Source organism: Silene latifolia, chromosome 3 (assembly GCF_048544455.1).
Source record: "Silene latifolia isolate original U9 population chromosome 3, ASM4854445v1, whole genome shotgun sequence".
Taxonomy (NCBI): Eukaryota; Viridiplantae; Streptophyta; class Magnoliopsida; order Caryophyllales; family Caryophyllaceae; genus Silene; species Silene latifolia.
In genome coordinates this window covers 142,487,517-142,499,970 of record NC_133528.1, presented here as the reverse complement: position 1 = coordinate 142,499,970, position 12,454 = coordinate 142,487,517, and the positions used below count along the sequence as shown (strand labels likewise).

The 12,454-nt window shown below is 40.1% G+C and overlaps 1 protein-coding gene across 1 annotated transcript; it reads right to left on the bottom strand.

The window, feature by feature from the left end:
- Positions 1 to 2,479: 2,479 nt before the first annotated feature.
- Positions 2,480 to 9,395, bottom strand: LOC141648230 (aberrant root formation protein 4). Its single transcript, XM_074456741.1, has 14 exons — positions 9,245 to 9,395; positions 8,722 to 8,898; positions 7,501 to 7,650; positions 6,142 to 6,214; positions 5,826 to 6,001; positions 5,684 to 5,743; positions 5,360 to 5,510; positions 5,200 to 5,259; positions 4,525 to 4,793; positions 4,356 to 4,427; positions 3,566 to 3,643; positions 3,308 to 3,484; positions 3,068 to 3,119; positions 2,480 to 2,915 (listed from the first exon to the last, which is right to left on the bottom strand). The coding sequence occupies exons 1-14, from the start codon at positions 9,326 to 9,328 to the stop codon at positions 2,695 to 2,697; spliced, it is 1,800 nt and encodes a 599-aa protein (XP_074312842.1). The 5' UTR covers positions 9,329 to 9,395; the 3' UTR covers positions 2,480 to 2,694.
- Between the last annotated feature and the right edge of the window lie 3,059 nt (positions 9,396 to 12,454).

Genomic DNA, 12,454 nt, shown 5'->3' with positions numbered 1-12,454 from the left:
TTTTCTAGTGCATGGAATTGGTTGGATTTATTCGATTGCTCACTCTTCTGGAATACTTGGATTATTATCTGAGTGATTAATATCAAGTTGTTACTATCCATTTAAGGTCGATGTTAAATTGGAATTCCACATTAACGATTTTTTATGGCTCGATTGTACTTATTAACAAATTCAGTTGCTATTCGTATTTTATTTTGTTTATGAGGAGATTTATTTTTGATCAACTTCTCAAGCTACTTAGATGCGATTTGCGACAAGCAAAACAACGAACAAAGTGAAGTTAACATGTATCTTCTCTGATTTATTCAATATATAGTTGAGACGTAAGACCTATGGACTAATCAATAATAGACTTGGCAAAAACAATCCGACCTGATTGACCCAACTCGAAAAGGCTGGCTTGAGACCCAAAATTGACCCGAACTGCCGAACCCAAAGCCCGAATTGATCCGACCCGACCCGAAAATGACCCGAGCTTTCATGAATCTCGTAACAGACCCGACTCGGAATGTCCCGATCTGAACCCACCCAAGACCCAACACAAAAATGACCCGACAAAACATAATTTTAATTGACCACAAAAGACTTGAAATGCCTTTTTTTTTCTCTTAATCATTGACCCGAAAATAACCCAGCTTGAAACAACCTGACACACTTGACCCGAAAATGATCCGACAAACATATCCGAAACAACCCAGAAACCCAAAAGGACCCGACCCGAACTAACCCGATAATGTGACAAACCCGACTCGACCCGTCCCAAATTGGCCTGACCCGAACCTGACCCGTTGACCCGTTTTGTTAGGTCTACTAATCATCATATTATCTGAGTAATCAACATCAAGTTGTTACTTACCCGTTTGAGGTCGACGCTTAGATTGGAAATCTTTAACAAGGGTTTTTAATTTTCGTAATTGCTATTTCCTACACACCGTTTTACTTAATCCTACACAAATTATCAATATGGTTTCCCACTTTACCCTTCTCACTTCATACCCTTTCAAAAAAATTATCCCAATTCAAATCCTTACCCAGCCACCCCTTTTCCCCTTACCCACTGCAAGCCACCATGATCAGTCACCATCGATTGACGACGACCACCGCTCCCAGGTAAATTAATCAGCGGTAATGCCATGGTTGAATTGCTCGGACAATCTGATTGAAAATCGTCATTGAAGTTCGTCAAATTTAATTTTATCTTGCTGACTATTGAAGCGGAAAATGGAAGAGTTTAACTCTGCGTCTGAGACTCTGCCTAACAAGCCCTTCCCCGTCCATTCCGTCTGTTTGGCCTCCATCAAATTACCCTAACCTCTAATAATTATCATGATTTGCTAATGAGGACGTTATTAAGGTACCGCCGTACTTTGTTAATAGTTTTACAATGTTTATTGTAAATCTGTTTTACAAGAGACTTGCTCAAATTGTTTATATGTATAAATTCATCTGATTGCAAAATAACCCAACCTAACGGCGAAGAAAATAAAACTACTCATATAAAATACTGAAAATGGATCATCCTAGACTAACATGACTACTCTTATTCAACCCAAGTGATCAAATTTCTCTGGCCTAGTTGCTATGAATTCAGTCTGTCGACTTGTATTCGTATCGCTTATTTTGGATCATGATGGATATACAAGGCGACATAGAGCGAGCATATTCTTACTTGGCTGGCAGTTTGCATAGGAAGAGACGATAATTCATTCCTAAACCGATTAAAGGACTGTTTTCTTAATTTCATTAGTTTTTCAGTATTATGTATTTCACTCCTATTCCTAATCCTACATACCTCTGTTTATTAGTCTTCGATTTAGTCTAAGATTAGGAAAGATGGAAATCTACAATCTACAACTTGTATAAATACAACTCATTTATCATCATCATATTATTCATTCATTCATTCATTCATTCAATCACAAAACAAAACAAAACTTGTTTTAAATCTCTTACAGCATATACCAATATTTCCTGAAGGAGTCGATTAAATAAAAAGAAAGAGAATGACGAAGGCAAAGAGCAGCAGAAGCAGTAGGGGTGTTCTACCAATAAGTGTAAGTGTAAGTGTAAACGAACAAGGATGGGGTCCGTGGTGTGAGTTTGCTGCGTATTATTTGGATATTTTATTCGGCATTCTTGTCGTCTTGGTTCAAATAGTTTTGGGTGTTATAGCTTCTGTCATCGCTATATTTTGTACGTATGCAGCTCTAAGGTATACTTTATATTTTACTTATTTGGTGTTTCAGTACGTCCCACTTCCTGGGCTTCCTGATTTACCACAACATAATAATTAGACTCGAATTCTACAATTCCATTGTTTTACTTTTTTAACTTGTAATATAATAAATATTCGTTTTCTGGATTTTTATGGATCGATTTTATTATTAACGATCAAATTGTATTGATTTCCTCTTGTTACATACGTTTCGTACTATAAGTATACGATTAAGATCTATATTCCAGGCTCAACAACTTTGATTCCTGACAATCCTCTCTTCGAGACAATCAATTAAGTTAGCAGCACAGCGCAATACAGAACTTGTTAAACTATAAAGATAGATGATTAATTCATTCTAGCTTACGAGTTACGAACTACACAATTAAACGTTCATCTAACGATTAAAAGAATACTCATTCACCTGTCGATAGAAGAATATTGAAAGGTGAATGTTGTTAAAGGCACTTAGGCAGTAGTCAAACCGGCTGCTTGATGTTGTCTTCAACGAGTTCTATACAGCGGTATAAGACAAACTCAACTGGGTTTAACGCACACATTATGTCGAACCCGTGTTGTTCACCGTCACTCTTAGTGTCTGACATCACGGCTGTGACAACGGTTTGCAGGGGTAATAGCATTTCATTGTAGACCTTCTGTAAGTTGGTTTTGGACAGCACCCCAGTGTGATTTGTTTTCCCTGTTTTAATGGAAAATGGAAATAGATGAGGCTGTATTTCAAGGGACTGTTTTCGTGCACTGAAGCCGCCGTTAACCACATATCATAATTTGACAGCAAATACCACCAAAGCAAAGAAACGAAATGCTGCAGTAGGAAACAAGTTCATTCACCTGTTGATTCTGTAATCAAGATATATCTGAATAGGTTAAGCGCAGAAAGGACCTGCATCATAGTTAATACCCGATGTCAAACCGTGTACCAGTTTTAACTTAAAAAGTTGTTGAGTAATAGTGCTTGTGACCTAGGTTCGAAAATCAACATCAAAAGTACCTTTGTGAATAAAACCAGACATGAACGACAATCCAAACCATGTAAAAGAAAAAAAAAGGAGAGATTTTGTAGGTTTGTACCGCATCAATTTGGTCAGGGAGGGAAGGCGGTCCTCCACAGGGCGGTCTCAAAATAAACTCCACCAAGTCAAGTATGGCAGCATTCCAAAAGGAGTTAGTAGTGCAGATTTTTGCTTCTTTCAGTTTAAGATAGTCATTTCTAAGGTTCTCTCTGACAAAATCTAGAAGTATTGCCGTCTGCACAAAATTTAAACCAGTAAAGTGAAATGCATAGAGTCGACTGCTCACAATGTATACCTGAAATCAAGTGAAACTAACCATGGAGGCTGAGCTGCTATTTTTAACCAAGAACTGCATCGTGTCAAGTCTCAAGGAAGCGGGGAAATCAGCTAGTACCTGTCATACGTGGAAGACGAGAATTATGTTTTCTTTTTATGCAGAATAGATGAACATACAAAATATCGTAAGATACTAAAGAATAAAACTAGCTTAAACACTGTAATTAACTCAACTATTTCCCATCTCATCAAACACACAATAATAGGCGTACATATTACATACGAGGAAAAGCAAGGAATCAATATTCAATACTATACAAGCAGAGAAGATACAACAGCATCGTTCTTGTGCCTCAAGAGCTCTTTATGAATGTACGTAGCATTACCCAAGTATTTAGAGCACAGAGAGGTTGTTTCCATATGACCAATAACAAAAAGCGCATAGAGAATTGCATTGAATGTCAGCTACTTCCACAATTAACAAAAAAGTACCATTAGTTTAGCGAGTCATTTTGCTTTATTACATCATATTCCAAAACCAATATTAGAAGTGTAAATATTGAATGATGCTGCCGATCAATAAGTTGGGACTTGGGAAAATCCGTTTTTATCTGTACATCTACAGCAAGGGTGGGGGCGTCAGACCTAGACAGACAGTAAACGGCCTTCGACTAGCATTTTCATTTTTCGGCATAACAAACAACAATATGGATCGGCAGCATAATAACACAACAGATCCATGAAGTCAATAGAAGTATATTTACATGAGAAACTCCTACAATCAAAACACCGAAATATGCGAAGGACTTCAAGAGCTATAGGGGTCTCACACTTTTCAAGGTAGCAAAAGCCATCTTCCTTGGCTCAGCACTAGGAGCAGTCATGATAAGTGACGTAATAGCCTGAATGATCTCCAAGGCCAAAATACATCAGAACACATGATGCACATATTATTGATGTGGTTAAGAAATAAGATAGGATAAGATAGAGGAAGATTGCCTGCAAAGTTGAAATAAGGCTGAGTGTATCGAGCGAGCATAGCATGTCTTCGCTCATCTCTTGCTGGTCATCATTTTCTGTGATGCCAAGCAAGAAATCTAAAGCATGTTTCTTTAAGCTCCAAGGCAAGTTGCCAAGAGCAAATACAAACTTCATGGAACCTACAGCTGACCATCTGCTGCTTCGAGTACTCCTAAGTTCATCTTTGAGAATGTGTAAGTCCTGCCTAGCAGCCTGGACAACTTCATCAGATATATGACCCCAAATCACTGTCAAAGCATGAGAAAATATAAGTAAACAGTGTATGACAATCTATAAAGGAAGGCTTGCATGACAGAAACAGAGGAAAAAAAACGAGTATATGAAGCATGTCTATGATTTTGATGTTTTTAAACGGTTAAGCCTTGTGTGATAAGCATCTCTTCACTTCCCATTTTCTTAGAGTCAATCTCCCCATGAACTTTAAAACGCTAAATCTTTCAAAATAATTTATTAATTTTGTTTGAATTTTTTTTCCATATTGTATCTTCATTTTAGGACAGTCCTAGAGCATCCATATTCAAATTATGGCGAGTCCAACAGTTAGATATGTACCCTTGTCCGACACACTGTAACCGAATCCCAAGTAACATAGATGCCAGTAGCTGAGAGTGAACATTGGGGTGAAAGACTCACCTGAAAGCACTGCTCCATGCTTGACATAAGAAAAACAATCCATATAATCATCGGTATCACCTGAACATAACACAGAGAAAAACTTGGCATAAAAACTGCACGGAATGAACTTTTGTCAACAACTAAATGGAAAAGTTCCCTAGAACAGCAATAAACTCACCATCGCAAACACGACTAATGAGTGGATCAATTCCATGGCCAGTTATGAGATCAGCATATAATAAACCACAGTATGGAAAGACGCTTGACAGTTGTAGCGCAAAAGAAAGACACATCGATTCTCTAGTCCCCATAGTAATTGAAGCAAGAGCCTGTAGAACATGACAACAAATATACGTGTTTATTACAAGGTACAAATACCGGTTAGAGAGACTAACAAGCTGAAAATGTGCTCAACTAAAAAATAAAATAGAACCACGAAACCGAAAATTGCCACCCAAATATGTGCACTACAGTGTACTAGTTTATGGAATTAAGTGCCTACCATGACTTGCAAAACATATAAAACCAGTAGACTCTGAAGGTTTGAGCTTGCTTCACCCTCCTGTAGACCAAAAGACAGATTAGCCTCATGACATTTCAGCAGTAATCTGAAGAATGATAGCTTATAGTGAAGAACAACAGACCAACTTTTTGCAAGTTGCTTGTATTGAACCGGCAACGGCAACAGCTCCTTCAAACAATTTGTCAACGCCTACATCACAATCATCTAAATCGAAAGATGCTGTCTTTAAAGCATTAAGGATAATGGGAAGCGCAACTTTGATTTGCTCAAAATGGCGTCTTTGTATGGACAGGAATACTGAAAAAGGAGAAAAACAACACATGGAGACTTCTCAAACACTCAATGTATATATATTGGAGAAAATTATGGAATAGAAAAAAGTCGAATTTCCAAATCGGATGATGAACTGAAAAAATAACAATAGCCAACCACAGTACCTTTAGAGACTTCATGTAGAAAAACAGCAACATACCCTGCAGCATCTGTTGTTTTGCCATAGGAGTCCAATGCCTGCTCCAATGATATAATGTTGTCAGAAACAAGATAAGAGTAAACCCACTATATAGCATATTAGAGTTGCTGGTGCACATATTACCAGAACGACACGTCGAAACCTCATTCTGTCGTCTTATATTACTCCACTGCAAGTGTTAGAGTGTTGGACAGGCTATTTGTGAAAAAAGTTTGTGCTTTTAGCTAAAACAGGCCTCTTATGAACAAAGTTATGTCTTCAGCCCAAAAAATTGTGGAAAAGTTCGATGTCTTGGCGGACACATGAAACACAGCCAGATTTAAATGTCAAGTAACATAATTTTGCATATACTTTCAAAGAAACTAAGTGCAATGAATAGGTGAGTGAGCACATAAAGAAGTCTACAAATCGTATTGTAGCTACTATAACAAGGGTTCTATACAAGATTAGTACAATGCTTACAAGTTGAAGCTGAGGTCGACAGCATGAAAGAGTTATTCTGACCTTGACCCTTGAACAACGGACTATCATTAGCTATAACTCCTATAAGTCAGATTCGAACAAGTAAGGCCTGGGCCACATTAACATACCCGCAAAACTACTTTAAACGACGAAATACATCTGAAATTAAATTTTCCAAGACAGCTGTTATTAAGATTTTAATGAACATGATTGATCCTTGGGCGTATCAATTTTAGCAACAGATATACTCAGTATATGGCAGGCGAAATAATTTTTCAAAGGCTGCTGTGAGCTTTCTTCTCACTAACTAGCTGTAAATCCTGGTTTCTGGACAAGAACTTGCTTTCTCATGGAAGCTGTCAGAGCAAAGTATCTTAACAATATAGCTTACGCCTTACAGGAACCCCAGAAGAAAACAAAGGGAACCGAGATGGGAAATAATGGCCTCTGTATATCCTTGCAAAATAATTTAAACATTTACTATTCCCCCATTACATCTCTTCCATATTATGGAGTCGTTGAATTATTAAGCATAGCCGACAATTATGGTTCACCATGAACAGGCTAGAAACTACTCCCTTCATTTGTTAGCTTTGATTGAAATACCCCTCACAAAGAATAAAAAAGTTAAACAAATGAATGGGACGGAGGGAGTAAAAGATAATTCCTTTGGTTAAATATAGAGGAGACTAAATGGAAAGATAATAGAAAGGTTTACTAAATTAGCGGCTCATTATCAGAGTGCGGTTAGTAAGACAACAAAGAACTTACTTCTTGTTGACAAGATCAAAACCAGCTTTTCAGCAGCAGTGACTAATTTACTGATTATCACTAAAATCTGTCAGAGTTCAGGAAACTGTACCTCAGAGAACACCGAAATCATATCCCGTGCACTGCATTTTGTGACAAATACATCAATAATACTTATAACAAGCTCTGAACATCTCTGGGACATCCCTGCAAATGTGGCTACGGCTTTGGGCAACTCAAATGAGAGGGCGTCAATGACAGCCTATAAAGAAAAACCAGTGTCACCATCTACGCATCATAGCAGAAAATATTGGAAGTGTCAATATTAAGTATCTATATCCTTTATTCAACAAAGGATCGCACTGGACAAGATCATGTATCTCACCTTACAGTCACACTTCCTTTTACAGTGCAATGTCAATAAGCAAGGGATCTAATAAGACAGGATCTTTTCAACAGTCTAGTAGAATAGTCAACACCTACATTGTGCCCTACGAGTGATATCACTCAAAAATGTGGCAGCTTTGGCCTGTCATTCTGATACTTCCATTTGAACGCCGTGCTTCCCTTTCTACCATCCTCAGTCACTAAAAATGTCTTTTTATTTAAGCGGGTCAATGGTCCAGCATTCAAGGTCATACAACAATGGTAATTTAAGAGAGTACGAGCACCCACCTTAGTCAAGATCTTTAGAGGGCAGAACCGTATGCAACCTTACCCCTAATGCCCCTATGACATATAGCAACGAACTGCTCCTCACAGTCCCACTCAAACCGCTCCAATCTAAACGTACCAACACGTATCAACATGAATTAAGCAAGTCTATAATGATCCAGAATGTACGCAGTCTTACCCCTAAAGGCAGTACCTAACACATATTTAGCGACCAACTGCCCCTTCCTCTCATAGACTGGCCCAAATTGCTCCGAAGTAAACACAACAAAACGGTATACACACATACTCCCTCCGTCCCGGTCAATTGTTGTCCTTTTATTTTGGCACAAAAACCAAGGAAAAAGGGGTCAATTACTAAATGACAAGTGTAACAAATTGGGTGTGAATGATCAAATTGTTCATCAAGTTCATTCTTAAAATAGAAATGACAACAACTCATGAGACACCCCAATATGGAAAAGGACAACAAATGACCGGGACAGAGGGAGTATTACCCAAGTCTCTACTGACCCGAACTGTACTCAATCTTACCCCTAAAACTAACCAGGCAAAAACAATCGAAATAACTACCAATCAAACACCTGAAAAACACTCACTTTAACAAATAATTACATAAAGTGTAACCCAATAGCGAAATTAAGGGAATAAAACACAAAACCTGATCAAGAGAAGGGTTTGAGAGGTAAGAATTAATATGAGAAAGAACTGTAATTGAATTAATTTGAGTTTCTTCATCATCTGGAGATGAAATAGAAGCATCATAAATAGATGAAATTGATTCAACAAGCTCAGAAATTGATGCTTCTGATTGATGAAAATCACCATCTTCAACTGCCTACACACAAAAAGAACAACAATGGCAGATGTAAATATTATACTCACTCCGTCTCAATCATTTGTTTACCTTTTAAAATTATTAATGACGGGTATTTTAATCAAACGTAAATAAATCACCATTTCAACTGCCTAGACATAATAACAACAACAATGGCAGATGTAAATAGTATTATACTCATTTGTTTACCTTTTAAAATTCTTGGCAACGGGTATTTTAATCAAACGTAAACAAATGATTCTAGAGGGAACAATTACTACTAAATTTGTGAAAAATATGACTAAAGTTTTGGTCTTTAGCATTAAAAAGTGGTGATTAAATTAATGGGCAGTGATAAAGATTAAACCTTGGAGCAAGAGTAAAGGAATTGTTGAAGGCCATGGATGAGTTGTGAAGAAGAAGAATTAGGAGAAGTTTCTTTAGCTGACATTTTTTCTTAGAAATTTTTGCAACAAGACGTTTTATTAGATGATTCGCGGGAAGTTTTTGTCCAGAATAATATACTTCTACAACTCCAACCTACTGTCAATCGGGGTAATCGGATCGAGTTCAGGTTGGATCAGTTTAAATCGGGTTATTTCGGGTTTATATAGGGTTGTAAATGATCCTCGCCGATTTGTAGAGCCAAAGTTCGGCTCGAAATCGTTCAAAATTAATTTAGAGTCGAGCATGACCAAATCCGAGCCAATTTCGAGCTCAGTAAAAAGCTTGATCAGAAGCTCGTTTTTTAGGCTCATAATTTGTTCTTTTTATTATTAAACTTTAATGTTTTGTAACTATTCTGTTCTTATTGAAATGTTATTTTTGTATGTATGATTATATTTTTATTATTGTTCCGGGTGTAATTCCAGAGCAAGTATCGTTACCACCCTTGGGCTCGTAGAATAATGTCTTGAGTTGGATTCCTCGCGTCTCTATCGTTCCTCTCGGCCTCTCCTGCAACAATGAACGAACTGAGGGCTTGGCTTTGTGCCAAGCGTACTCACTCCGACGCTCAAGTCGAGAAACTCAAAGGATTAAGGCGTGTTACTTGGCTAGATATGTTGTAGAGAGATAAGGAGATATTACTGGATGAATAGTGTATTTTGGTTTAATTGTTCGATCCTTTCCTCAATGAGGGTTGAGGAGTATTTATAGGCGCTTCACCTTTTGTCACGTAGTGCCAAGTGGCCAAGTGGCTAGCGGTGGAAAGATCGATCTACCCCTCGGCCGAGGACCTATGGCGGGCCGGCGGGCCATGATGTTGACTCACCGCCGGGGTCTTGGATATGAGTACGCGGGTATGTGTCCCTTTTGCGAGTTGTCACGCCGAGACCAGGCTAACAGCCGATGGGGCCGATCGGCTAGGGCAGTATAAGTCGTTGACTTGTTGTGGACATCTTTGACCTGGCTCGGTATGTTGACTTGGTCGGTGGTGCGAAATATGCCCCATCAATTTGCCCCCAGCGTAGTCTATGCCGTGGTATGGGCTCCGATGTACTTTTGAGCGTATATTCTGCGCAAGTAACTTTCACAAATTTTCTCAGATCGGCTTCTTCTTGTGTGCTTGGCGTGGCTCTTGTTAGGCCGTATCATACACCATAATCCCCCCTCCACATGGATGCATAAAGGGTATCCGATGTGGAAAAGAACATGACGTTGGCGAGACCAGTGAGAGTCTTGGTTGATTTTGATTGCCCCGTGTGCTTCCTAGCTTGGTTGATCGGGTGGTCGGCGGAGACTAGATACCTAGGAATTTGTTGAGGAAGATGATCATCGAAGAGATGTGAATAGGCGTGTTGAAGACGCTTGTCACTGTTGCATTGATTGACGTTCGACCGCTTTTGCAACGATTGACATCCCACGGTTGCATGTTTGACACGTGTATGTTCGATTGGTTGACGCTTCATGGGTCATGCCCTGATTGGTCCTTCTTCATGGGCTTTTCTCTATAAATAGGGCGGTTATTCCGTGATTTTGGCCTCCATTTCATTTTCGAAAATTTTCTCCAAAATCTTCATCTTTCTAAACTTTCAAGGGCTTCCTTTTTCTTCCAACCTTCAAGTCTTTGATCCGTGAGCACTTTTTCCTTTTAAGGTAAACAAACGAATTTTTCTTTTATCTTGCTAGTAATTTGTTGTGAATCATGTCTTCTGCGATCTTTGGACCTAGTGAGCTGTGTCGGAGGGTCATAGGTCTCCTTCCCAAGTTGATCCTCGGATTACGGAGGAATGGGAGGATGAAGATTCTTGTGGTGATTTTGGTGATGATTTTGGTGAGGAGGAGGAAATATCTCGTCCTAGTGAGGGGAGACAAGATGCGTCATGGATCACGGCTATGTCTGTAAGATCTGTCTTGACCGTGCTTGGTCCCATAAGTTTGCCGATTGTTCGGCGAGAAACTTTTCGAGGGCCATTTTTTCTTTGGTAGGGGTATAAAATTGTTATCCCTGGGAGGGTCGGTCCGTCTGTTGTCCTCCACCGGGCCACACCGGCGTGTACATGCGGCATTTGGAGTACGGGCTCCGGTTTAGTTGAACGGGTATGTTATGGCCATAATTAGGGCTATGAACGTTGCCGTTGCCCAACCGCACCCGTTGGCCATGAGAACCATAATCGGTTTAAATCGGCTTTGTCTCTTTAAGGGAGAGGCTCCGACGGTGAATTTATTCCGCCGACTTCATCATCTTAAACCATCAATCTCTGGCCGCGTCGGATGGTATAGTGTGCAAACGGAGCAGGGTTATGTCTCTGTTGACAAACTCTCTTCTTGCAAGGACTGGCAGGGTCGGTGGGTGTACGTTAAAGTCTTGGGACGACTATCCGCTACCCCGCTCCTTCCAACGCCAGGTTAATTTGCGGTGTGAGACTAGGGCGGAGCATGACGGATGGGTCACCGGAAGCATCGAAAATGGATGCCGGCAAGGTCCATCCGAAGGAGGACGAGAGGTCGCGATGAGGCTCTTCGAGGTGGACAAGAGTGGGATGCCGAAAAGATGGATTCCCCCGACGCAGATCATTCTTCAGGATGAGCCGCTTTGCTATGTCGGCCTCATACCGGCCCTAGCACGGGGTGAGTGGGGTCGGTGTGAGGCCCATCACCGCTCTCGATGTTCCTGTTTTCTCGGACCTCGACTTATTTATACTAAATTCTTGCCTTGTTTCTTTTGCGACCACTTTGGACCGGACCTTTCGAGGATATCCTCCGGAGAATGGGCTGCATTTGCACAAAGATAAAACCGTTGCTAACTTGCATCCCAAGGCTCTAGCCCACGATCACAGGATGTCGCCGAATGATCTTATGGAACAGCGGCTGAAGGGTTTGAGCAAGGAGGAGGCGCAGGCGAGGGTTGTTAGCGGCGTAGTGCGTCGGACGCGGAAACGGCGTCGAGACCGGTTCCAACTCCCGTCCCTCCCTAAGAAGGTGGAGATTGTTGATATTCTCGATGAGGGGATTCGACGCGGAGGGATCTCCCCTTATCCGTAAGAGGAGAGGGACGTTTCTACCGGGCAAGAAGTGCCTCCTCCGGCCAAGAAGGCCAAACACGGTACCTATCTAGCTTGTGGCTTAAATTTAG

Excerpts from the sequence above, each read along its gene's own strand:
- LOC141648230 (XM_074456741.1), bottom strand. The coding sequence starts at position 9,328 with ATGTCAGCTAAAGAAACTTCTCCTAATTCTTCTTCTTCACAACTCATC. Across the intron at positions 6,215-7,500 it reads TGATTTCGGTGTTCTCTGAG|GCATTGGACTCCTATGGCAA; the intron begins GTACAGTTTCCT and ends TCATTGGAGCAG. Across the intron at positions 3,120-3,307 it reads TCCCTGACCAAATTGATGCG|GTCCTTTCTGCGCTTAACCT; the intron begins GTACAAACCTAC and ends ACTATGATGCAG.